General features: G+C 48.1%; 1 protein-coding gene across 3 annotated transcripts in view; it reads left to right on the forward strand.

Moving 5' to 3' along the window:
• The window catches only part of piezo1 (piezo type mechanosensitive ion channel component 1 (Er blood group)), an 82,319-nt gene that overhangs the window by 48,814 nt on the left and 7,430 nt on the right, over nucleotides 1-26,075 (forward strand). Inside the window, exons 8-41 of one of the 3 annotated variants that reach the window (XM_064337277.1) lie at nucleotides 514-685; nucleotides 1,825-1,941; nucleotides 2,095-2,185; nucleotides 2,310-2,413; nucleotides 2,566-2,826; nucleotides 3,148-3,253; nucleotides 3,945-4,126; nucleotides 4,469-4,617; nucleotides 5,146-5,304; nucleotides 5,658-5,764; nucleotides 6,203-6,366; nucleotides 7,077-7,253; nucleotides 8,300-8,425; nucleotides 9,880-10,080; nucleotides 10,232-10,436; nucleotides 10,760-10,864; nucleotides 13,468-13,624; nucleotides 14,467-14,710; nucleotides 15,249-15,345; nucleotides 15,567-15,732; nucleotides 17,734-17,823; nucleotides 18,047-18,126; nucleotides 18,762-18,836; nucleotides 19,948-20,042; nucleotides 20,266-20,362; nucleotides 20,563-20,655; nucleotides 20,783-20,955; nucleotides 21,546-21,658; nucleotides 21,850-22,020; nucleotides 22,171-22,429; nucleotides 22,903-23,091; nucleotides 24,560-24,851; nucleotides 24,994-25,129; nucleotides 25,511-25,658. In XM_064337277.1, the coding sequence (XP_064193347.1) occupies nucleotides 514-685; nucleotides 1,825-1,941; nucleotides 2,095-2,185; nucleotides 2,310-2,413; nucleotides 2,566-2,826; nucleotides 3,148-3,253; nucleotides 3,945-4,126; nucleotides 4,469-4,617; nucleotides 5,146-5,304; nucleotides 5,658-5,764; nucleotides 6,203-6,366; nucleotides 7,077-7,253; nucleotides 8,300-8,425; nucleotides 9,880-10,080; nucleotides 10,232-10,436; nucleotides 10,760-10,864; nucleotides 13,468-13,624; nucleotides 14,467-14,710; nucleotides 15,249-15,345; nucleotides 15,567-15,732; nucleotides 17,734-17,823; nucleotides 18,047-18,126; nucleotides 18,762-18,836; nucleotides 19,948-20,042; nucleotides 20,266-20,362; nucleotides 20,563-20,655; nucleotides 20,783-20,955; nucleotides 21,546-21,658; nucleotides 21,850-22,020; nucleotides 22,171-22,429; nucleotides 22,903-23,091; nucleotides 24,560-24,851; nucleotides 24,994-25,129; nucleotides 25,511-25,658 (5,101 nt within the window). The remainder of the gene's footprint in view (nucleotides 1-513; nucleotides 686-1,824; nucleotides 1,942-2,094; nucleotides 2,186-2,309; nucleotides 2,414-2,565; nucleotides 2,827-3,147; nucleotides 3,254-3,944; nucleotides 4,127-4,468; nucleotides 4,618-5,145; nucleotides 5,305-5,657; nucleotides 5,765-6,202; nucleotides 6,367-7,076; nucleotides 7,254-8,299; nucleotides 8,426-9,879; nucleotides 10,081-10,231; nucleotides 10,437-10,759; nucleotides 10,865-13,467; nucleotides 13,625-14,466; nucleotides 14,711-15,248; nucleotides 15,346-15,566; nucleotides 15,733-17,733; nucleotides 17,824-18,046; nucleotides 18,127-18,761; nucleotides 18,837-19,947; nucleotides 20,043-20,265; nucleotides 20,363-20,562; nucleotides 20,656-20,782; nucleotides 20,956-21,545; nucleotides 21,659-21,849; nucleotides 22,021-22,170; nucleotides 22,430-22,902; nucleotides 23,092-24,559; nucleotides 24,852-24,993; nucleotides 25,130-25,510; nucleotides 25,659-26,075) is intronic. The other 2 variants (XM_064337278.1, XM_064337279.1) reach the window with 2 other exon arrangements.

The raw sequence follows: 26,075 nt of genomic DNA on the forward strand, positions 1-26,075 counted from the left end.
TTGGGGGGGGGGGGGGGGTTAGAGGAAGCAGGGTCACCTGAGGCAGGCCCATCGCTGCTCCCCTTAGAACCCCGAAACTCACACCCTTATGCCCTCTTTTCCACAGCAGGGCTGGGTTGAGATTAATGGCTGAGCCCTCCCTGCTGTCTAAAGACTGTGGCTGTTTTTTTTCCCCCTAGAAAAATAACACATAAATAAATAACTCTGTTAGCTCTGTGTGCGTCTCTGGTTACTTGCTGTGATCAGTGACACCAAGTTTCTTTTGCTCTCCTGAAGCCAGCAAAGTGCAGAAATCTGACCTGGTTTCTGCCCTGGTGTTGAAATCATGATTTATAGGCACCTCTGTGAGGTTAAATGGAAACCAGGGTGTACCTGATGCTGCACAACCTTTTGACATTTACCAGCAGAGAAACATCGTAAATAACTCACTCCAAAATGCACTGCTAGAATTGATTCTTTTTGGTTTGTTCATTTGTTTGTTTTAAATGACAGTCTTGCTCTTTGCTCCCTTAGACTCTTCGGCCTGAAGGAGATCATCATAGCCGGCAACTGCTCCTCCTCCTCCACCTCCTATGACCTCATCCTGAACATGGAGCATGATTGGCCGGTGTATGTCAACCCCGGGATCCTGTTCCTGCTCTACATCGCCGTGGCGATTGTTGTGAAAATGGGCTGCCCTGAAGAGGTGAATTAATTCCCTTCTGTGTGAATTTTGCGTTTGGACCTCAATACACCACTATTCTGACTTTTCCTTTTCCTTATCGCCACTCATACCACCCTGTACCCACCTCATGTCAGGCACCAGAAGGTAAACAGGGCAGGGCTTTGTTAGCACTGGAATGGACTTCCTGTTGGAACCATTTTCCTGCTAGATGTTGTATTGATGGGCTGGTAGAGGCCAGACCCATGTAAACTCCCATGCCTCGGTTCAGCAATGGGGACACTGTGATATAAGAGGTGACCTCCCTCGGATGAGAGCCTTAAACGGGGTCTTAACACACTATATTTATTAAAGGGCCCAATGGCACTTTTTGACAGGAGTTAAAGTGTCAGCACGGATTCTTCTCTTTTGATTTCTTATAGTTGCGCTGTTTTAACATTGCAATAGTGCACCAATTTTATATGACCGTATAGGCCATCTTTGCCCATCAAGGGACTGGTGTTGGCAATTAGCTTGGCTTAGAAACACGTGCATATTACATCGGACAGTGGATTTGCAGTTGTCACTGTTTTAATAAATAAATGAATAAAAAATTCTCTGAACTGATTCTCTCCATCCGGACACCTAATCTTCTCCCTTACAGCATATTAGCCGCACAATCCCCTGCATTCAATGCCCGCTTTTTCCTTCGGTCCTTGTTGTCTATGAAGGCTCTCTGACTATTTATCTGCTTAATAAAGGCTTATGAACAAAGAAAACCAAGTCCGAGCCTCCCAAATGCTCTCTTACAGGCACCTCATCCCCACAAAAGAAAGACTTGTGCATGTGTGCTGGAGTATTAGGTGATTTGTTCTATCAATGATATAGAATAGAACAGAAAAGAAGAGAATAGGGTAGAATATAGTAGAATAGAATAGAATAACTTTGTTTTTCCCATGTGAAAACTTTAGGTGAAGTAGCCAGGATACAAGAAAATAAACAATTTACATGAATTACATTAAGAAATAAAATGACAGAAATTGCATTTAGGGATTCCTAAATTGCAGTACTATTAACACAAATTAGAATTATTCTATTGAGAACATTTTAGGGAGAACTTTCATGCACAAATTACATGGAACTTCAGAACTGACTTGAGTGCTCTCACCTTTGCCTCTGTGAAGCACAAAGCGGAAGCAGAGCCCCAAAAAAGGGGGTCGGGAGGAAGAGGCGTCCAGGAGGAAGAGGTGGAGCTGGAGTCCTGGCGGGCTTCGAGGCGGGACAGTGAGGATGACACTAAGGTGAGCGCTGGCACCAGGGTGCAGTCCTCCATCACCCCCCGAAAATAGCTGTTTGACAGATGCTCTTAATGCAATGCTCTTAATGGAAGGCCCTGTTTATGGAGACGGTGGCTTGTTTGGTTCATTGTTTATGCGTTCCTGTCTTCCTCCCAGAGATCCCTGCTCGCTGCTGGGGAGACGCCAGCGAGCGAGCCAGACCGCCCCGGAGATCCCGCTGACATCACTTCCTCTCAGCAAGACCGAGGTGGGACTGCTTTTCTTGGGATTATTTACCCAGGAGAAGTGATTGCAGTGCCGCTCGAGTTGAGGCACTGAAATTCTCTGAAAGAGGACTCCTTCAGTAAAGCTGCATTTTTTTTTTACGCCAGGTTCTCGTGGCGCCCCCACTGGACAGGACGGGGATAACCCCTTTCAAGTGGTCGGTCGGCTAGTCTTGGAACAGAGCTACGTGTGCGCTCTGATTGCGATGATGGTCAGTCTATGCTCCTGTTCCTTTCATTTAAATTCCAAATTACGTAACTTGAGCCCCCCCCCCCGGCCACTGTCATCAGTTTAACCGAGCGACTCTGTCTTTGCTGGAATGGGTTTCATGTTCCCTCTCGCTCTCGCCGCTGCCCCCTGCAGGTGTGGAGTATCACCTACCACAGCTGGCTGACCTTTGTGCTGCTGCTGTGGTCGTGCCTGATCTGGATGCTGCGGGCGCGGCGGCGGTTCGCCATGCTGTGCTCCCCCTTCATCCTGCTGTACGGCGTCACCCTCTGCGGCCTGCAGTATGTCTGGGCCCTGGACCTGGAGCCCGAGCTGCCCCAGACCTGGGGGACGCTGAGCCTCAGGCAGCTGGGCCTGTCCCACGACCCGCACCCCTGCCTGCGCCTGGGGGCCATGGTGAGAGGGGAGGAGCCCCGCGACGCGCTGTCAAACCACCACTGCATTGTCATTTAAGCCCCGTTAAACCCTGAGTGTGAGGGGAACAGTGGTTTATCTCACTGACTCAACATGGCCGTCTGCATGACTCTGTGATGCAGGTGAAAGGGAGTCGACAGTCCTGTGTTCACTCACCTGTTTCTCTCTCTCTCTCCCTCTCACTGTCTCTCTCTCTTTCTCTCTCTCATCCCCTCTCTCTCTCCCCCTCTCCTTCCCTCGGATTCTCTCTCTCTCTCTCTTTCTCTCTCTCTCTCTCTCTTTGTCTCTCTCACTCTCTCACAGCTGCTCTACACCCTGACCTTCTGGCTTTTGCTGCGGGAGTCGGTGAAGGACGGCTTCGGCAGGAAAAAGAGCTCTGCAGCGCCCCTGCTGGAGGTCACCAGCGGAGGTCGGCCGTTTTAATCCCGCGTGTACCGCGAAAATTTCCTGTGACAGTTTCATAGTGATGACTGGGACAATGGCTGCTCGCCTGTAGTCCTGTTGTAATGCAGGGACTGAACAGAGTTTTGTCATTAGCACCATCATTTTTTTATTAATCGTAAAAAACTATTTTTTACAGGTCAACCCATGTACTGTGTCATAGTAAATTCAAGTGTTTTCACCCTCTAAACTCAGTTAGTGTTTGTCTAATGTTTACTCAGGGTGAATCTGTTCTGGTTTGATTTCCCTCATCCACCCTCAAAGTTGAACACAGAAATAAGGTTGCTGCTCTTGTTAAGTATAAGGTCTTTGTCCAGATATATCGGGAGGACAGGTGTGTGACAGGCTGCCAGGTGTGTTACTGTTGTATCTGGCCAGAGCCAGGTGAAAATGAGCTGACACACAGATGTCAAACTGCAGCCGTCCAGCCCTGCAGATCTGCAGAATCATCATGCAAGATCTCCTGTTTCTCTGTGCTTTTTTTAGCCCTTAAGTGCTTAATTTAAGACTCTTTACTTGCTTTATATAGAAAGTTGAACATTGTGTATGTTTAAAAAAGCCCATGTATTATTCCTTAAATAAATTAAATTAGAAATGAAGGATATTGCGGTCTGCAGCTGGGATTATTTAACCCGTGTCTCTTCCCTATGGGATCCCAGAGAGCAGCGAGCAGAAGCGGTCGATCCTGCAGGCCCTGGGGCGAACGGTCATGAGCTGCTACGCCAAGTACTGGATCTACGTGTGCGGCGGCATGTTCATCATGGTCAGCTTCGCGGGCAAGCTGGTGGGCTACAAGATCGTCTACATGCTGCTGTTCCTGCTCTGCCTCTGCCTGTACCAGGTACGGGCGGCGTGGTTCCCCAGGGCGTGGTCCTCAGGGGCGTGGTACCCCAGGGGTGTGGTTCCCACCCAAAAACCTCTCCATGGGACTGTCACCCCGGAGCCCCACATGGATTGGGAGAGTGATGTTTCATGAGATCAAAAATGCATGGAACTGCTATGTAATATCCGCATACTGCTGATTTGAGCTAATCATTGCATTCTTCTGTGGGGGATCACAACCTCTTTGTTGGCTCAAACGAGTCAGTGATTGATTGGTCATTGTTGCTCTACTGAAACCTCCCACTCTCGTCACTTGCCCTAACTGTGACCCCTGACCCCCTGACCTCTGACCTTCTCCCAGGTATACTACTCCTTGTGGCGGAGGCTGCTGAAGCCCTTCTGGTGGCTGGTGGTGGCCTACACCATGCTGGTGCTCACCGCCATCTACACCTTCCAGTTCGAGGATTTCCCTGACTACTGGAAGAACTTCACCGGGTTCTCAGAGGAGCAGTACGTTAAATTTTCCACTTTACACCTTGGTGGGGTTGGCCTGAGGGGAACACTTTGTTCAAAGTGCTCAAGTGTGGGTGGAGTTTTGCCTGATAGAAGAGACAGAATGTAAATGGTTGCTATGTTCTGTGTTGTGGGATGGGCTGAACACGTTGGGGTTATTTTCTCTGCTGCGTTTGTCACGGTGTTAGCCATGTGTTAGCCAAGTTGTTAGCCACGGTGTTAGCTATGTGTTAGCCAAGTTGTTAGCCACAGTGCTAGCCAAGTTGTTAGCCATGGGGTTAGCCATGTGTTAGCCAAGGTGTTAGCCAAGGTGTTAGCCATGTGTTAGCCAAGGTGTTAGCCACGGTGTTAGCCATGTGTCAGCCAAGTTGTTAGCCACAGTGTTAGCCAAGTTGTTAGCCACGGTGTTAGCCATGTGTTAGCCACGGTGATAGCCATGTGTTAACCAAGGTGTTAGCCGCGGGTGTTGGCCTCTGACGGGGGAGGGGCTGAACTTTTCCCGCCTTTTCCCGTGCGTCTCTGCAGGCTGGCGGACATCGGCCTGGAGACGTTCAAGCTGTCGGAACTCTTCGTCAGCATCCTCATCCCCGGCTTCTTCCTGCTCGCCTGCATCCTGCAGCTGCATTACTTCCACCACCGCTTCATGAAGATCACCGACCTGGAGCACGTCACGCCCGTCCCCAGGTACCGCGCAACTCAGCCCCCATCTTATGACCCGTTAAAATTTAAATCTGTGGCATGTCTGTTAACTGTCTTACTTTATCACTGCACCGCACAAGCAAAAAACGTGTTGCTCTTCACCTGTACCTAAGGCAACCAACACATCAGCAGGCAGGGATCCCTGTTTTTTCTTTGTCACCATTATCAATTATTAGGCTCCATACAAATTTACAGGCAGTAATCTCCACAAACCCCCCCTCCCCCCCTCACTGTTCCTTAGTGTTTCACTATCTGAAACTGTGGAATTATCCCTGTCCAAATGGTTCCTCATTAGTTTGAGTAGCCCACACATATGTGAACCGTGATGTCATTTCCAGGGGGAGGAGCGCCCGCAAAGCAGAGGCGGCACAAGCCGGCAATGGGGCGGGGCTTGAGGAGGAGAACCTGGACGATGACCTGGGAGATTACCAATCAGAGGACGGAGGTAAGTGCTCAAAAACTGCCATTTTGTACTGGTGGGGACTTACATGTTTTGCTTGTGAAGACATGTATATGGACAACTTGTGTGTTAAACATTTTGCTTGTGTGCATCTTTCTATCTGTCTCTCTCTCTACGTCCAGTATATAACAGATATGTCGCTGTTGGCTGCCTATCTTTCAGTCTCCATTTTTCATTCCGGTTCAGTTCAAAATAATTCATCGCCATGAATTGAAAGCAAAATTTATGGAACAAAACAATAGCATAAGAGAAAATCTAAAATGTGTGGGTTGAGAATTGTAGTTTTGGGGGAAAAGGGAAAAACCCATGAAAAATGTCTCTTTCTCAGAAGTGTGATAAGCATGCTGTCTCCCTCTGGCTCTCTCTCTCCCTCTCTCCCTCTCTCTCTCTCTCTCTGTCTCTCTCTCTCTCTCTCTCATCCAGAGGCAGTGCCCAGTAAGTGGGGTTTGGTGATGGACCGGCTGATGGTGCTGTTCTGGAAGTTCACGAAGATCCTGACCCAGTTCCAGGTGTTCCTCTGGAGGGTGATGGAGTTCCACATCGTTAAGATCCTGGCCTTCTTTGTCGTGTGGGTGGCTCTGGGAGAGGTGAGAGGGGGTCCAGAGAGAGAGAGGACCTAGCTGGGCTTGGTCGTGCTGGCGTTCAGCTTTAGAGATGTTTTCATTAGCGCAGTTCTGATGAGTTAGCCGAGGCAGGAGACGTCGTGCCGCCGCAGTATAATTGGGGTAACTGGGCTAGCAGCTCCAGCAATTGTAGACTTGTAGGTAGTAGGTTTGTTTCTCTGGTGTGGCACTGCTGTTGTACCCTTGAGCCAGGTGCTCAACTTGAATTGTTTCAGTAAATATCCAGTACTGTAAGCCGTTAAGAGGGCCTGCTACATGCTGAAAAAGCAATTAAATTTAATTGAATTTTAATTTGTGCAACGCAAATGGGGTCATTCGAGGATATGAGCTAGGCCTTTTCTTCACCTCGTATTTTAAATGATCTGTATATCTCTGTCAATTCCCCTCCTCTAACTCCTCTCTCTCTCTCTCTCTCCCTCTCCCTCTCTCTTTCTCTCTCTCCTCTCTCTCCTCTCTCTCTCTCTCCCTCCATCTCTCTCTCTCTCCCTCCCTCTCCATCTCTCTCCTCTGTCTCTCTTTCTCTCTCCATCTCTCTGTCTCTCTCTCCCCCTCCATCTCTCCTCTCTCTCTCTCTCTCTTTCTCTCTCCATCTCTTGCTCTCTCCTCCTCTCTCTCTCTCTCTTCCCCCCCCCACCTCTCTCCTCTCCTCTCTCTCTCCATCTCTCTCCTCTCAGCCCTCGGTGATGAATCTGGTTCTGGTGGTTCTGTGGACCTTTGCCATGCCGTACTCCAGGTTCCGGCACATGGCCTCCTGTCTCTCCACAGTCTGGGTCTGCATCATCATCGTCTGCAAGATGCTGTACCAGCTCAGCGTGGTCAACCCCACGGAGTACTCCAGGAACTGCTCAGTGGTGAGGCCAGTGGAACCAGTGCTGTTTGTATCAGCACACACACACACACACACACATATATACATACAGACACTCACACGCACGCACACACACACATACAGAAACACACACACACACACTTACAGGAACACACACATACATACATACATACAGAAACACACACACATACACACACGTACGTGCATGCACACACACACACACGTGTACATATATACAAACATACACGCACACTCACACACACATACATACATACACAGACACATACTGACAAACACACTGTTACATACTGACACACATGCACACAGACACACACACATACAAACAGACACACACATATATACAGACACACACACACACATATGGACAGACACACACACATATATACTGTGCATACAGACACACACACACATGAGAACACGCACACACAAACACACTCACACACATACAATGACATTTCAAATGAAAGCTTAAAACTTTTCACACAGTGCAGATTCCTTACACTTATAGATGTGCTTACTCTGTTGCTAATCTATTTGCTCTGGGCATAAACTCTCTTGGCGTGCACTTAGCAGTAGTTTAAAGGTAATGAGCTTTTGTTTATATTTCCCGTGATTTACATTCAGTCTGACCGTGATTCTGCTTTTACAGTGACAGTGTTTACTGCTGGATTATGAATGGGCAGCCTGCCCCATTGGCTTAATGAGGCTGTTTAACAGAGCAAGGCTTCACTGCTGTCACCTGGACTTCTCCCTCTACTGGATCTCCCTGCTCTGCTGTCTTGGAAATATCTTAACTCTTCTCTTCCTTTACCTCTCTCTCTCTCTCTCTCTCTCTCTCTCTCTCTTCTCTATCTATTCTCTCTTTTCTGCCTGTGATTAGTTTTTTAACTGTTTTTCACTTTATGTTGCTTGTCTGTTATTTTTATTTTGAAGTACAGTAATTTCTGTGGTTGAACAATGTCCCAATAAAAGGGGGTTTAAACCTCTCTCTCTCTCTCTTTCCCTCCCTCCCTCCCTCTCCCCTGCATCTCTCTCTCCTCCTGTTAGCCCCTCCTCAATGAAACCAACCTGGAGGAGGGCGAGATCTTGAACTCCACGCTGTACAGGGAGCCCGTCGACCCGGCCAACTGGTTTGGGTTCCGGAAGGATGCCACAGCGTTGGGGTACAGCCAGGTGCGTGCTTACCTGTCCCAGCGGGACAGGTGTCTCCCGCCGCGGGGCGCAGTGTTCCTCCAAAAAATTCTTTGTTAGGAATGACCCCTTGAGATGCACCATCTCGTTTTCAAGGGGGGTTGTCCTAAACGACAATAATACAATGTAAACACAATTAAACAAAACATTTAACAAAAAAAAAATAACAAGATAATTAAACAATACTAAATGTGACAACAGACAAACAAGCAAAAAAACAAAAACAAAAAAAAAAACAGTAAATGTCAAATAATAAGACATGCAAAATCAGGAGATCATACTCCAAGCAGAGCATGAAAATTGATCATTCATTCGTAGATCATTGAAAAGTATTAATTATTAATGTCAGTGATAGCATTAGGAAATAAAGTTGTAAAACATACTTGTAATTATAGAGGTGTTATTGTGAACATGCACAGCTGATCCTACAATAAGAAGACAGGGCATTTTTGAACAAGTGAAAAGATGATATGGAGCGAATATTTACAGGTAGATTATTCCAATCAGAGGGAGCTTTGAACATAAAGGCCTTCTTAGCTATTGACTTAGAGACTGCAGGAACAGCTGCTCCGGGAACAGCTGCCCCGGGAACAGCGCTGCGCCGCTGATCTTTCGCGCCGAGCTCTCGCGCTCGGTGCCCGTCCCCAAAATGAGCCCCTCTCTAGTCTGAAAGCATTCCGGTGGACGAACGTTCAAAGGGGCCTTGGGTCTGTGCTGAGTAGTGTGACCTCATCGCGGGGCGATGCAGGGCCCTGCCACTGTTTGTTCGACCGGCCCTGTTGTTATTGTTATGGGCTTTTTGTGAGCGATGTGTTGCTATTCTTACCGCCCTGGTCACTGAAGCCCTCCCTCCAGGGTCTGTGGCTTTGAGGAGCTCTTTGTGACTGCAGATAGCTTCGCTTTTTTTTTATTGTGGTGTTAGGCAAATATTTAATTTAACCCAAAATGCTCAGAGCTTCACTGCAATTCTAAAAAATTATGCAGGTTGTTTTAGTTACGTTGTTAGACTGGGCTGATGGGATGTGACATTTTTAATGTAAGCAAATAAGCGGCAGTGTTGCCTGAAACGAAAGGTTGACCCCACTGCAGTTGGATTCTGGGCCTGTTCGTCTCGTGAAAGCGACACAGCAATGCTTTGAATTTGTTTGCCGTACGTGGCTTCCCGTTAACCAAACTCTGATTTGGCTGAGGTTGTGTTAGCATAGAGTCACAAACACCAGGTAAACAGTGTGATTGTAAGGCTGTGCTATACCCACCCTGTGTTGGTGTGCAGTTGCTCTGCATCTTAAACTGTCTGCTGAATGCGTAAATATCTGTATTTAAAACCTTGGCACGGTTGTGTAGATTAACTGTGTGATCACGAGTGTCACCAGCACAGTGTGATGGTCCAGCTGAGCTGAGTCCTGACTGTGTCTTTGTGTCCGTACGCTGTGCAGAACCACCTCCTGCTGCTGATGCTCCTGGTGCTGGAGGCCACGGTGTACCGGCACCAAACTCACCACTACCGGCAGCTGCAGAAGTCCCCACCCCCGACCCCCGCCCTCTTCCCCCACACCACCAGAGACACCCTGGACCAGGGCCTGCTCAGCTCCTTCAAGTACCTGCTCAACTACTTCTTCTACAAGTTCGGCTTAGAGGTAGCATCGCCGAGCAATAGCGCCCCCTGTCTTTAGGGGCAGTTTAGCTCCATCTCGTTTTCCTTCTGCTCTTTTTTTTGCTCATCTGGCAATGTTTCCCGTCTTCCGATAGGCTGCAGTACAAAGTTTTTGTCCCCCCCACCCCCCACAGATCTGCTTCCTGATGATGGTGAACGTGATTGGACAGAGGATGAACTTCCTGGCCATCGTCCACAGCTGCTGGCTGGTGGTGATCCTGACTCGCCGCCGGCGGTCGGTCATCGCAAGGATCTGGCCCAAATACTGCCTGTTCCTGGCCCTCTTCATGGTCTACCAGTACCTCCTGTGCGTGGGCATCCCACCGGTCCTGTGCATAGGTGACTGTCTGCGGCCAGCCCGATTCTCCTCTCTGTCCTATGTCCGCGTACAGTAGAGCTCCGTCTTCAACCATCACTCTGACGCATAAGTGAACACTTCTACATGGAGTGACCATCCTGATAAATGTGTGCACTTCAGATTGTGTGCTGTACATGTAATAGTGTCTGTGTATTTATATATTGACTGACAGTATTATCCCTGGGTTCTTGCTTTTGGGCAGTTCTCTGGAACATATTTTGTTAGCCGTTTTCCTGTTTGGATGTTGCTGTTTTTGGCGGCTCGGCCTGACGTGAGCGTCTCCGCGTTTTTTTTTTTTTCGCAGACTACCCCTGGCGCTGGAGCGCCCCGGTCACCCTCAGCTCTGCCCTCATCAAGTGGATGTACCTGCCGGACTTCTACTCCATCCCCCGTGCCAAAAACCTGATGGGTGAGGGGCCCACCTCACGGGGGGGGGGGGGTGAAGAGTGAAAGCGTAGCGGTCCGGGTTCTGAGATTTTTGGCGCCTTGCACGTTACACGCTCAACTTGAGGCCTTCCGGCTGGAAAATCTTGCTAAGAGCACTAGACCCCTTTGTGGGGGGATTTTGCAACTGTGGTCTTCACTTGGAGTCCAGAATCAGTGGAAAACTACAACAGATGGCTGGCTTGTGACCCAGTATTGAGATTCTCAAGCCAGACATATTTTTTATTTTGTGCACATTGTTGGGAGCATGTGTTTGTTGTCATGGTGACAGTTGTACATTTACCGGCAGCACACCCTAATGGAATATACTGCAATATATATTATATGCATATAAATATATGTGTATATACATTTAAAAAATATTTAACATTGTTGTTGTTAAATGTGTGACTCTTGCTTGTAAGAAAATGAAACTTGATAGTATATTTTATTTCAATATATTGCAATATTTATTGCAGTATATTTTGTTTATATAAGGGCTTGCACTTATTTGTTTTCTTCTTTCTGTGGGAGCCGGGACCAGAGACTGTAAAAAATATGGACAAAGCTACTGTGACGTCACCCATTGACTCTCCGTGGGTCTCCGAAAATACGTTTTGAAGCTCAATGGCGGGCGCGGCCATTTTGGAGTTGGAGCCAAAACCACAGAGTTTAAAAGCCGCTCTGTGATTTTTACAATTTGATTGACAGTCCGGTGCGGAAAAGCCCATCAACCTGAACGAGGCTAGCTGACTGTCTGCCGTTATGTTTTAAAATATATTATCAGATGTTTACGGAGTTTAATTTCCATCCGTGACTGTACTGTCATGTAATCACGTTATATGTATGACATTAAAAATACAATTAGGCTATGTTCAGTTATCTTCAATTCATGTTTCTCAGCAAAACGAATATGCTTAACTAGCATCAGCTTGCCAGTGAGCTAGGTAGGCTATCCGTGGTTAGCTCACGCATTAGCAATATGAACCACAGGGGAAGAACATTGACTACACTGATGGTCAATCAATCGGAGATGTGTAGGCTACTGGTGATTTGACTAAGCTAATTTTCGTATAACTGTCTGGTAGATCTGCTGTTAACCGAGCAAGTTATCGTCGTAGGTTTTCGCCAGTCAGTTAATGAGCCAGTAACTGCTACTACTAGCTACTCCATCGCCGTTTGTGGTGTTCACTTGCTGGGTGACGCTAGCTGACCGATCGTTCGCAAATCACTTTCTACCGAATAAAAATTAACACTGTCAGCGGTTATTAACAAATCTACCAAGTATTTTAATAACTGATCTGCAGGCGTGTAAATATGACAACGCACTTTGTACAGCAAGTTTTCCACCTGGTGCATGAAGACAAAAATAATGTAGCCTACGTTGAATTTCTAATTATTATTATGCTATCGTTTTTTTCTTGTAAATCATCAAAACCAATGGAGAAAAGCCAATATACGCAAGGAGCCCCCAGAACCGATTCTGAGAACCACTGTCTTAAATGCCTAGCTTGTCGGTCTCTTAAATGCTAAAAACATATTCCTTTCTAAATGCCAAGATGGTTAATTTCGTTAAATTCTGTGTGTGTGATTTCAGCAAATGAACCTTGAGACTCTTAATTCGCTTCGTGAAACTGAAAAGTGTTTATCCCAAAATCGGGATTATAGTAGCTTTGTCACATGCTTGAAGCATGGCCCAGGTAGACATTTACGGAATGTACACGACTGACAAGCCGCCAAACACGTCTGACAGATTGAATGTTTGCCGGTTAAGGTTAGCTAGCTAGTCAAATGGCTTGGTAGCCGAAGTTGCGAACTGTTTTAGCATAGGCTACTACTGGACTACCAAATATAGCAAGCTGATTACGCTTTCTGCCAACTAATTATTTGGTTAAGTAGGCTAAAGGAAATAGTAAAAATGACTCGGCTACCGAAAAACTTAAGAGGAGGATTATTTTATGGTCGTCTAGTGCAGCTGTAAATAGCACACGCCATAATTAAATCACCACGAAATGGGATGCTTGCATTTTCAGACTTAGCACAGGCGGACCGTAGCCGGCGCCGCAATGTCAAGGCCAAGAGACGCCACCGCCCACCCCAGTGACCATAGACTGTAGCCCCTACTATAGCTCAGTCCTCCGCAGTAATCCGGAAGTGACGCAAGCTGTACCTCATTGGTCCAGAACAAATATTGGCACTGTGCCCAAATGACGCAATAAATCATGAAATCGACCCATGGACAGTCATAAGACCAATAAAATACACCTATTATGACTATTTGTTCTTGTGAGAAAAAATTATTGACTTTGTATTTTGATCGCATTTGTACCGTAGACTTACATGGAAACCGGATATGAAAACACCTATACTGGAGCCATCCGTAGTGGCGCTAGTGAGCAACCAGGAACTACAACACCAGGAAATGAGCTTCAAAAACGAAGTCTGGTTTTGGCCGCTTGGCCGGGACACTTAGCAAAAACTGCTTTGTAGCTATACAGCTATGGGAAAACCATGCTGTAACTCTGGACAGGGGAAAGGGGGTCATAGGTCAGAGGTGAGGGGTTAATGGGGGGTGTCTCCTCTGTGCAGCGGACTTCCTGCTCCTCATGTGTGCCTCGCAGCAGTGGAAGGTCTTCGAGAACGAGAAGAGAGAGGTGTGGATGGTGCTGGCTGGAGAGAACAGGGACGACCCCAATCCCATGAAGGGGCGGCCCATCAACCCTGTGCCCAACTTCATCAACTGCAGGTACACACCTGTATCCAGCCATGAACTACACATATACACCTGTATCCAGACATGAACTACACATATACACCTGTATCCAGACATGAACTACACATATACACCTGTATCCAGACATGAACTACACATATACACCTGTATCCAGACATGAACTACACATATACACCTGTATCCAGACATGAACTACACATATACACCTGTATCCAGACATGAACTACACATATACACCTGCATCCAGCCATAAACTACACATATACACCTGCATCCAGCCATAAACTACATATACAAACCTGTATCCAGCCATAAACTACACATATACACCTGCATCCAGCCATAAACTACACATATACACCTGCATCCAGCCATAAACTGCATATACAAACCTGTATCCAGCCATAAACTACACTCACTTACCTGTATCCAGCCATAAACTACATATACAAACCTGTATCCAGCCATAAACTACACTCACATACCTCTATCCAGCCATAAACTACATATACACACACCTGTGTCCAGCCTCATAAACCATTCACACACACACCTGTAGCCAACTATGTATTCACACACCTGTTTCCAATCTCATAAGCTACACACTCCTGTAAGCTACACTTTCACACACCAGTATCCAACTTGTATCAACTGCAGGTTCACACAAACATACCCAACTTCACTCGCTGCAGAAGGCACACCTCTGTGTTTCAGTGCATCTCACCTTTAGCTCGTTAGCAATGCTAGCCATGGCAGCCTGGAGGCTCAGAGGCCCTGCTCTGTCCCAGCTGTGGTCCACCTGCACTGCCGCCATCCTCAGTTCACCTGTGCCCCCCCCCTCCCCCCTCCCCCAGGTGTTACCTGGACATGGCCAAGGTGCTGTTCTTTCGCTACATGTTCTGGTTGGTGCTGGCGGTGGTGTTCGTGACGGGCGCCACGCGGATCAGCTTCTTCGGCCTGGGCTACCTGCTGGCCTGCTTCTACTTTCTGCTGTTCGGCACGCAGATGCTCACCAGGTCCGCCCAGAGCCGGCTGCTCATGTGGGACTGTCTCATCGTCTACAACGTGGCCGTCATCATCTCCAAGAACATGCTGTCCGTGAGTTACCCCCGCCCCCCGCCCCCCTAACTCCTGGGGACACTGCTCCTGCCCTGCCACTGGCCCATCTGCAAACAGCATGCGCACACACTACACCTGGGATGCCCAGCCCTGTTCCTGCAGATCTTACCGTCCTGTAGGTTGTCACTGCAACCCTAATTTGGCACACCTGACTCTACTAATTAGCTGCTCAGGTCTTGAATGAGGTGTGGTTTGTTAGGGTTGGAGTGAAAACCTGCAGGACGTTAGATCTCCAGGAACAGGGTTGTGCACCCCGGCTGTAGACCTCTGATAGATACCATCTCCAGGTGTTCTTATTCAGTGCTAGGATGAAGTTCAGTGGATTTGCCCTCACTTCAAAATTTTTGGAGGGAACAGGTCTGGGGCATTTTTCTACGACTGTCCCTTTCAGATATTGGTATTCACTGAGTTCACCATACACCATGGTGAGATTGTGATGGTTACAGTGTTTGCGTGTGTGTGTGTGTGTGTGTGTGTGCATGCGTGCGTGCGTGCGTGCGTTTCCTGTCCTCTTCAGATCCTGGCGTGTGTGTTCGTGGAGCAGATGCAGGCTCGTTTCTGCTGGGTGATCCAGCTCTTTAGCTTGGCGTGCACTGTCAAGGGCTACTACGACCGTGAGTACAGCGCCTCTCACAAGTACAGGAGGACGTTTCCTGTCACACAGTCACAAGACTACTTGCTGGCTTTCACATTTAAGGTTGTATGTGTGTGTTTTTTATAAATGTGTGTTTTATAAATGTGTGTATGTGTGTGTGTGTGTTTGTGTGTATGTGTATGTGTGTGTGTTTGTGCATGTGCGTATGTGTGTGTGTGTATACGTGTGTGTGTGTTACAGCCAGTGCAATGGACGGTCAGGACTGCAGTCTGCCTGTGGAGGAGGCGGGCATCATCTGGGACGGCATCTGCTTTTTCTTCCTCCTGCTCCAGAGGAGAGTCTTCCTCAGCTTCTACTTCCTGCATGTGACTGCAGACCTGCTGGCCTCGGCACGCCAGGCGTCCCGGTGAGTGACACGCGGCCTGGCCACGCCTCCTGTGGGGTCGCCATGGTTACCTGGGCCCCCCAGACACTCCATGTTCATGTCATTGCACACACTCACGGTCTCACTATCACCGAAGCTTATCCATATTCATGAGGGGGGCGTGGCTAAGTGCAGTTCTGTGGCAATGCATGGTTCTGTACTGTAATGTAGCTCTGGAAAGTCCCTCCACCAGACTGGAACCTCCCATTAAGAAGTGGGGGTGGGGGGTGGAAGAAATCCAGGAGTTGACCATCTGGGTAGTCTACAGAACCTGTGGAGGGGCCTGTGATTAATGCCTTCCATCCATGACCATATGGCATGTCTGCAGCGTGTGGGCAGTAACATTTGGTATCGGCATTGGCAGTCATGGGCATTTGGCTTTCATTTCACTGTCATTTTACTAGATCTGAGAAGAGAAAGTTTACAAAGATTGATGAAGTTGTGTGTTTTTTAGCAGCCTGGATATTTTCTGAGTGTGTTGTGCTGGTCATTGTGTGTGTGGTGTGGTGAGTTGGGTGGTGTGTGTGCTTGTGAGTGATTAGGTGGGGGTGTGTGGTTGTGGTAGCTTGGTGAGTGAATTAGTGTGTGTGTGAGATGTTGTTGTGTGCTTTGTGAGTGATTAGGTGTTTTGTGTGTGATTGTGTGTTGTGTGAGTAATTAGGTTGTGTTGTTGTGTGTATGGAGTGATTAGGTGTGTTGGTGTGTGTGTGTGGTGATTAGTGTGGTAGTGTGTGAGAGAGAGAGTGATTAGTTGTGTTGCAGTGTGTTTGTGTGAGTGATTAGGTGTGTGTATGTGTGTGTGTGAGAGAGTGATTAGGTGTGTTGCAGTGTGTTAGTGTGAGTGATTAGGTGTGTGTATGTTTGTGTGTGAGAGAGTGATTAGGTGTGTTGCAGTGTGTTAGTGTGTGTGTGTGATTAGGTGTATGCAGTGTGTTAGTGTGTGTGTGTGATTAGGTGTATGCAGTGTGTTAGTGTGTGTGTGTGATTAGGTGTATGCAGTGTGTTAGTGTGTGTGTGTGATTAGGTGTATGCAGTGTGTTATGTGTGTGTTAGTGTGTGTGTGGTTAAGTGTGTTGTGTGTGTGTGTGTGATTAGGTGTACGCAGTGTGTTAGTGTGTGTGTGTGATTAGGTGTATGCAGTGTGTTAGTGTGTGTGTGTGTGTGTGATTAGGTGTACGCAGTGTGTTAGTGTGTGTGTGTGATTGGGTGTATGCAGTGTGTTAGTGTGTGTGTGTGTGTTGTTTTGATTGTAGGTGTATGCATGTGTTGTGTGTGTGTGTGTGATTAGTGTATGCAGTGTGTTAGTGTGTGTGTGTGATTAGGTGTGCAGTGTGTTAGTGTGTGTGTGTGATTAGGTGTAGCAGTGTGTTAGTGGGGTTGTGTGTTGTGTTGATTTTAGGTGTGGATTAGGTGTAGCAGTTGTTGTGTGTGTGTGTGATTAGGTGTATGCAGTGTGTTAGTGTGTTGTGTGTGTTAGGTGTATGCAGTGTGTGTGTGTGTGTGTGATTAGGTGTATGCAGTGTGTTAGTGTGTGTGTGTGATTAGGTGTATGCAGTGTGTTAGTGTGTGTGTGTGATTAGGTGTATGCAGTGTGTTAGTGTGTGTGTGTGTGTGTGATTAGGTGTATGCAGTGTGTGTGTGTGTGTGATTAGGTGTATGCAGTGTGTTAGTGTGTGTGTGTGTGTGATTAGGTGTACGCAGTGTGTTAGTGTGTGTGTGTGATTAGGTGTATGCAGTGTGTGTGTGTGTGTGATTAGGTGTATGCAGTGTGTGTGTGTGTGATTAGGTGTATGCAGTGTGTTAGTGTGTGTGTGTGTGTGTGTGATTAGGCGTATGCAGTGTGTTAGTGTGTGTGTGTGATTAGGTGTACGCAGTGTGTTAGTGTGTGTGTGTGATTAGGTGTATGCAGTGTGTCAGTGTCTGTAAGAGAGCACTGGGCTGCAGTAATGGCTGACTCTGACCCTCTGTGCATTATTTCCTCAGGGGCTTTGAGCTCTTCAAGGCCAGCATCGTTAAGAGCATGAAGTTCCACCGGGAGGTCGAAGCCAGGTCCCTCTCTCAGCTCAAGAGATCGTGAGTAACTCCGGAAACGGTTCGATCGGTACACCTCTCTCAATCCACCGCGCAGAGAATACGAGCACACAGGCAGCCTGTAAAGGGTTAACGACATGTTCCAAAACTCCGTAAAAACTCTGACTCATTTTGAGCGGCAGGGGGGTAAGACGCCACTTACGGCTGCCGTGTTGCGGCATGGTCGCCTCTCTCTCTCTCTCTCTCTCTCTCTCTCTCTCTCCAGAATGGAGCGCATTCAAGCCAAGCAGAAAAAGCTGAGGGAGGGGCATCTGGCTTCTGAGAGCAAGGATGAGGAGCCGCCAGGTATAATACACACTCCCCCCCCGACTTCCAGAGCACTGTGACTGTTCAATTTTATACAAGGGAAATGGGGAAGGGGGGGGGGACCACAAAATACAATTTATTTTGTCTTTGTTATTCTTTATGTTGAAATACTGTGTGGGTGGAGAGGTGGTTGAGAGCCGTTCCACATAAGCAATTCGAATTTCAGTTGGGAATTCATCTCTGAGGTGCGGAAAGATCGGGTTTAGGTTTACGTTTATTGAGCGCTATCTGACGCCGCTAGCAGGGGGGTTCACAGGGAAATTCACGCTTGTTTAGCAGCGTAGAACACCGCTGTTTCTCTGAGTTTAGCGTTAGCTCTTGGGGCTAACGGAAACAGGTGCGAAGGCTATTGGTTTATGCGAACAGGCCTCGCAAATGCACACTTGTTATCAACACTCCGCATGCTGAATTTTAGCACTGTTAAGGGGACTGTTTCTGGGCAGAACCAGTGCATGCCATTATTCACTCTTACTTATTCAGACTCTGTACAGCATTCAGCGTGCATGTGCAAGTGTGTGTATGCCTGTATGTGTGTATGCGTGCGTGCGTGCGTGTGTGTGTGTGTGTGTGTGTGTGGTACAGGACTGAAGCCTCTGCCCTCTCCTTGCATTCAGCAGAAGCTGATGTGAGCACAAAGACCTCCAAGCAGAAAAAGAAGTGGTGGCGACCGTGGCTGGACCATGCCACAGGTATCTGACATCACTCTGCCCAGTCACGTGTGTGTGTGTGTGTGTCTGTGTCTGTCTGTCTGTCTGTCTGTGTGTGTGGGTGTGTGTGTGTGTGTGTGTGTGTGTGTGTGTGTGTCTGTCTGTCTGTCTGTCTGTCCTTGTGTGTGTGTGTGTGTGTGTGCGCGTGTGTGTGTCTGTCTGTCTGTCTGTGTGTGTGTCTGTCTGTCTGTGGTGTGTGTGTGTGTGTGTGTGTGTGTGTGTGTGTGTCTGTCTGTCTGTCTGTCTGTCTGTCTGTGTGTGTGTGTGTGTCTGTGTGGTGTGTGTGTGCATAGGACTGTACTGTATGTGTAAGGTCATGTCATATTCTGAGAACTGTAACCTAAAATATCTCTGGAGGACGGTTGAGCGTGCGCTGCCGTGGCTGTAACACACACTCAAACACACACACACACACGCACGCACACACACTCACACTCTCATGCACACACACACACAGTCTTACGGTCATATCCTCCATCTCCAGAGGAATACATCTCTCGGTTACAGAAACATTGACTGGATCAAAATGAGAACAACTACAGTTCACCCAACATCACAATTATCTTTCCTTTATCTGACCGATTATCCAGTACATCCTTTTGGAGTATTATATCATAATCATGTATGATATAACAACACATGTAATGTACTTCTGATCTGGTGATTATTTCAGATAATTTGAGTGAATATGTGTAGGTGTACAGCCTTTTCTGCTTGTAATCAAGCAACATCTACGACTCCCTGGTTCCTCGTGGGACTCTACAGTCTGTGTTTAGGATACAGTCCAGTGTCTCTGAGAGTGTATGCAATCACTTCCCCTGTAGTGAGAAACTCACACACCATGCAGAGCTGAGTTCCAGAGCTGCCCAGCTGTGTGCTGAGGGGAAGGGGGTTTTTGGGGTTCTGTGACCACCCTGCCCTCCTGGGGGTGCTTTTCGTTTCCTCGGTTCTTGCTAGCGTCCCGTACAAACGGGACACCAGTTCTGTAACAGGTCAGTTCAGTGTGCTGGTGCTAGGGTCCGTACTGCTCTTTGTGGTTCTGTCTGCTCACCTGTCTGTCTGTCTGTCTGCTCACCTGTCTCCGGCAATGCAGTGCTGCACTCAGGGGAGTATTACCTGTTTGAGTCGGACAGCGAGGAGGAGGACGAGGCCGAAGAACAGAAGCCAGACAAACAGAGTGCCTTCCAGGTGAGGAGATTCTCGCATCCATGCACCCCGACACCCCCCCCTACACCCGTTACATCCCGTTACACCCTGTTACACCCAGCCTAACCTGCTTTGGAGAAATTAAAATGAGATGTATATTGTAAAATGTCTTTTCTTTCTTTCTGGTTGTTTCAGTTCAGGCTTTCAGTTTTGTATTTTGTTTGGGATACATGTTTTTTTACATGTTCTGATCCTGTGCCCGCAGTTGGCATACCAGGCCTGGGTGTCCAATGCCAAGATGGCGCTGAAAGATCGACAGCGACGGAAGGAAGAGCAGCGGCTTCGCAGCTCCCAGGCAGCAGGTCAGACAGATAGACAGACAGACAGACAGACTGGCAGTCAGACAGACAGACAGACAGACAGACAGACAGACAGACTGGCAGTCAGGCAGACAGACAGGCAGACAGGCCAGGCTGGTCAGACAGACAGCAGTGAAAAACATTTATTTTGGTGATATTTGGTACAGTTGCTTTCCCCGGGTCTAACTCTAGTGTCTGTGTAGCTGCTGTGGCAGGTGAAGGTGAGGAAGAGGAGCTCAAATTTGAGGCATCTCCGACACAGGAAGAGGAAGAGTCAGGGGAGAAAGGTGGTTCAGGTAACAGCCATATTGTCAGAAGAGAATGATTTTTTTCCTCTGTGTGGCAACAGAATTTCTCCAATATTTAACCACTATGTTCTATGATGACCTCATACAGTGATGTCATTCCTGCCCTTGCATGCAGGGAGGAGGGACTTTGTGCAGAGAATACTGGATATCCTGAGGTTCTTGTGGGTGCTCTTCCTGGCCATGGTGGACGGCCTGACCCAGTGGCTGGACACGCTGACTAAGCAGTACGTGGACACCTCCACCGTGCTGTGCAACGAGCGCTACTTCATCATCCGGAGCATGGATCAGGTGACGTACTGCTGCTCCCTGATCAGGTGACAGGCTGCTGCTCCCTGATCAGGAGACTGGCTGCTGCTCGCTCTCTGGCCCCCAAGGAAATCTGTGAGAGGAAATCAGTGTTGATGACTCATAAGGGGCTCATTCCAGCGGCTTATCCAGTCCCCTCCCTGCATACTTTCCTCGTGTCCTTTCCTCACTCCTTAGCTCCACCCAATGGAGGACGTGAGGAAATGATGCGAGGGAAAGATATGAGGACAGAGGAAATTTGGAAACGTGTATTAGGTAAATTGAATTCCTTTGCCTGTCAATTACAGATGTAGCTAATGTGGAGAGGTGGATCCACAGGTTGATCATTTATATATCACGCGTTTCCAAAAAAATACTTGCGCAAAGGATACACTTGTGTTTCCTTGCTCAAGCATCCTCCAGGATCCTCCTTGCTCCTCGCTCCTCCGAGGAGCGTTTAATGGATCAGAATGTCCTTAAAGATGACAGACCTCGATTGACCTCCAGGTCACGCGAGGACCGAGGCAATGAGATGAAATAAGCGATTGGAATGTTCCCCAGGTCTTAACAAAGCCATGCTCTTCTCATTGTAGCGTTCACCTAGAGAGAACATGGAGTGTGACCGGGATTCCCAGGTGACCGAGATCCCCACCATAGAGATCTGTCTGGATGAGCTGGCCCCTGAGAGCAGCAGCAGCGCCACCCGGTGGGCATACGCGGCAGAGCCAATCCACGCTTACATTCCTGTCTCCAGTGCCGATGCACTCGGCTGATATAAATATAGAACTCTAACCATAGAGGGCACTGTGTTTGAGAATTGGCTCATCTCAGCTTTTGTAAATGAATGTCAATGCAGCCTTGGCTCATTAACCTTACATGGTGTTAATTCTTCCACAGTTGCTTGGAGCCGGATACTGCAGACCCAGAGAGGACTACAGCCGGGACTTCCGGCCACAGCGGCGCCGCCCTTTGTCCAGGACCTTACCTGGAGGTGGAGGCGGGGCCAGAACCACAGTCCAGACAGCGCTCCCAGTATTTCAGGACCGCCAGCGCGCTGCTGGCCGACAGGTACCGGTGACATCACAGCCTCCAGATCACTAGAGAGAGAGAGATGGCTCTTTTTCCAGTTTGGCTCTTTGGCTTTACCGTTCCCCTTCCTTGCTCGTGAATATCAGTGATGGTTTTTTTTGTTGTTGTTTTCTGTCGCCCGTTGTCCAGCCCGGTGGACATAGAGGAGCTGGCCCAGAGCCGGGAGTTCTACGCCTCTCAGAACCGGGCCCTCAAGCTGCTCTTCGCCCTCTACAACCTGCTGGCGGCACACTCGGAGCTGGTGTGCTACTTCATCATCGTGCTCAACAACATGGTGACAGCCTCCGTCATCTCGCTGGTGCTGCCCATCCTCGTCTTCCTCTGGGCCATGTTGGCCGTGCCCCGACCCACCAAGAGGTTCTGGATGACCGTCATCGTCTACACCGAGGTGGGGTGCTGAAGGATCTTGCTTTGAGGGCGACCATTGTTTCTCCCCTGAAGCAAAAGAGAACCTAGGGAACATTTTTGGTCGGCCACACCAAGCGTATAGAAATCAGCTTTGCTAGGGCACTGTAATCGCTGAGTGTTGAGGTTTGCTTACCCAGTTTGCTTCATACTTTAGGTCAAAGAAAGGGACGTCACCCCTCGAGAAGTAATCGGTGTTTGTTCTGTACTGGTGACCTTCATCTTTAGCTCGAAGGACTAATTGTATCTTTTGTTGTGCAGAACATCCAGCAAAGGCTATGGTTTTAAACATTCAGACCTAAGCACCTATGTTAAGGCAACTCTTGGTTGAAATCCTTTATTTTTAATCCATCGATTAAGAAATACTATATTCCCCTGAGGGCCTGTCAGACTGTTAGAACATTTGCATTAGCTCTGTACAAAACTCCTGAATACCTGAGTGTTGTGTGCCTGCAGGTGATGGTGGTGGTGAAGTACCTCTTCCAGTTCGGCTTCTTCCCCTGGAACAGCGCCTACGAGCTCAAGCTGAACGAGGACAAGCCCTTCTTCCCTCCCCGCATCCTGGGGCTGGAGAAGACCGAGCGCTACATCCGCTACGACCTGCTCCAGCTGCTGGTCCTGTTCTTCCACCGCTCGCTGCTCCAGGTGCGCATGGGTCCGTGCCCCACCAATGCTAACGCTAACGCTAAACACTCAGGACTGTGACAGAGCCAGCAGCCCCACGGGGCAGCACTCAGCTGGGCTGTAGCGTCATTCAGGGCGGGGGGAAGGGGGCGGGGTGGTGGGGGGATTCAGACAGCTGGAGGCCTGTTGGCTCATCGCTCACCAGTGACCCCTGCTGGTCAAGCATGCACCCACATGGCCTGCTTGCACCGGAATTACCTTCCTCCAGCTCGTGGTTAGGCGACCCTGGCCCTGGAGCACCGGTGATGTTTCAGGATTGTTTTCTGTCTGAGCTTCACAGCAAGACCATTGATGATTTATTGAAAGTCTGAGCCTCCAGCACATGGACGACCCGCGTTCTTTAAACTTGGATAATTAAAATGAATCCAGTTATATAGTGACGGGTTTGGATGGAGCAAAAACCAAGGACCATCTCTGGCACTCTAGGCCCATAATTGCCTAGTATTGCCTGCTGTAGCTCATACTTGGGCAAGCTAGACCTGATGTGTGGACTATATTGTCAAAAGAAGTGGTGGCTTGACATGGTTCGCACGTCTGCTCTCTCTCTCTCTCCTGAATTTGATAACCGGGGCTGTGGCAATGTGTGTGTGGCGGGAGGAATACATCTGGGGTGTTCCCAATTTTGAGATAAAGCGGAGAAACATAAACAAAGATCACTAGGGAACATTCCGGTTATATTGTCGTTTTGTTGTGAGATAACGTTATGATGAGAATTTCCCCCCCAAACAGCCTTAAAACGTATTTACTGCCCGAAACATTCCTGGCCTGTCGCATACAAATTTACTGGCAGCGTCCCCTGAAGGTTATCGCTCAGTCTTGAATAAAAGTCACGGACGTATCAGACACATTTTATGAATATTCTGGAAAAAAAGTGGCATAGATTTGTTTAACATTGCAAACATTCCCGATAAAATTAATAGGAATGACCGTTCACAATTCCTTTTTTTTTTTTAAACCTTAATAACGAAACTAAATTACATTCTAGCGTTCCTCATGAATTAAAGATAAAGTTCAATGGACGTCTGTGAAACTGCTTGATTTAAATCCCCCCAGTTTTTATTGTAATACACACATATTAGTACTGATCAGCTTTGCAGTAGATATCTGTAGCAGAGGTGTCCTGGCTTATCAAAAAAGGGGTGGTGTGAGGGCAGGTTCTTGTTTTAACACTCAAGACACCTGATCCAGCTAATCAACTAACTTTCCTTTTCTTCTGTTCTGTGGCTCGGCAGCATTTGAGAAGCCTTGGATGTGCATTCTTTAGCTACGGTCTGTGGCTTTGGAATGTAGTTCATTATAGCGTAAAAATCTGGAGTGTGGCGGTATGCTGGAGGGTTTGTGCTGTGTGTTTTATGGCCAGTGCTAAGGTGCCTCTGTCTGTCTGTTTGTCCGTCTGTTTGTCCATCTGTTTGTCTGTCTGTCTGTTTAGCGCTATGGTCTGTGGGATCGCGAGGATCCCCTGGGCCAGAAGGCTGACGGACAAGGGGAGGGGGCTGCGAAGGGGGCTGGGGAGGGGGCTGGGGAGGGGGCAGCAGAGGGGCAGGAGTCCCAGCCCGTCCCTGGACCCCCCCTCATCGAGCTGGAGGAAGCCAAACCGAGCCAAGACGAGGAGACGGAGCCCGACGAGGACCGTGACCCTCCCCCCGCTGCGGAGGAGGAGACTGGGGAGAGGAAGAGGAGGAGCTGGCTGCGATTGCGCAAGAGGAAGAAGCACGATAAAGGTGTGTAGGAATAGAGCATGTCTCACACAGACTCATGAGCACACACACACACACACACACGCACACAAACATATATTTTATTTATTTGGATGTTACTTATATATATATTTTTTTTTTTTTAACCAAATTCCATGTCCAAAAGAAACCTCCACGGAGGTCAAAGACGCTAAGGAGACAAAGAAGAAGAAGAAGAAGAAGACGGGAGGCAAGCGGAGAAAAGCAGCAAGCAAGAAGATGAAGGTTCTGGGAGAGAAAGTGAAGCTCCTGCTCCTCTCCACGTGAGTGTGTGGTCCGCTTTGTCTGCGCTAGCCTGAATGTTCAAACACCCAGGGGTCGCAGTGTTGGATTCTTTTCAATATTGTGTGCATTTTACAGCTGGAACCTAAAGAATCGGTTATGATTTATCTAGCATGCTACATGCTACTGCTATCAAACGTGCCATTTATTTTTATTTGTTGGGTCTAAAAATTCAATGAGATGTTCCTGTTTTAGTATATGGCCATACATTTCTGTCCCCAGATGTTCAATAACTGTGTTTGCATGGCCTGGTACATATACAGTACTTCTGTTACGTAAATCAGGGCAGGGTTTGTAGGGTTTTGGGGCCTAACTGAAGAGGAAATCGTGATTCCGAATCTGCGTTTTTGGTCCCGTTTCAGGGTGCGTAGCATCTACAGGCCTATATATGGGTTCTTCCATGGCATCCTCCACACGGAGTACCGCCCCACCACCGACGTGTACGTCCTGATGTTCCTCGCGGACGTGGTGGACTTCATCGTCGTCATCTTCGGATACTGGGCCTTTGGAGTGAGTCTCGCTTCGAGGCTGTCTACGTCAAGCCTACGTCTTTTCATTTATGCTAATAAATAGCTACATGTAATTACTCAGATCCTGAATAATATGTAATCATTGGTTCAGATCAGGGGTCCTCAATCTCATCCAAAAAGGGCCAGCGTGGGTTCAAGTTTGAACCAAGCAGTACACTTTGAGATTCTACTAGTCAATGTCCATATAAATAGACTGTAGTGGTTGATTAGTTGATTTTGTTAAAATTAGAAACTACAGCTGCCTGTAGTGGGTGTTGGATAATGGAGTCAAATACTAACCATTTTTGGTTAGAATGGATCTCATCAGAACTAAGGTGGTTATTTTTGGAGGTTTTTTGGGCAGAAGCCCTTGCTGTAGAGCTCTGACGGATCTCACGCCCCCCCCCCCCCACCCCCC

This window comes from Anguilla rostrata, chromosome 5, assembly GCF_018555375.3.
Source record: "Anguilla rostrata isolate EN2019 chromosome 5, ASM1855537v3, whole genome shotgun sequence".
In the NCBI taxonomy this organism is placed as follows: Eukaryota; Metazoa; Chordata; class Actinopteri; order Anguilliformes; family Anguillidae; genus Anguilla; species Anguilla rostrata.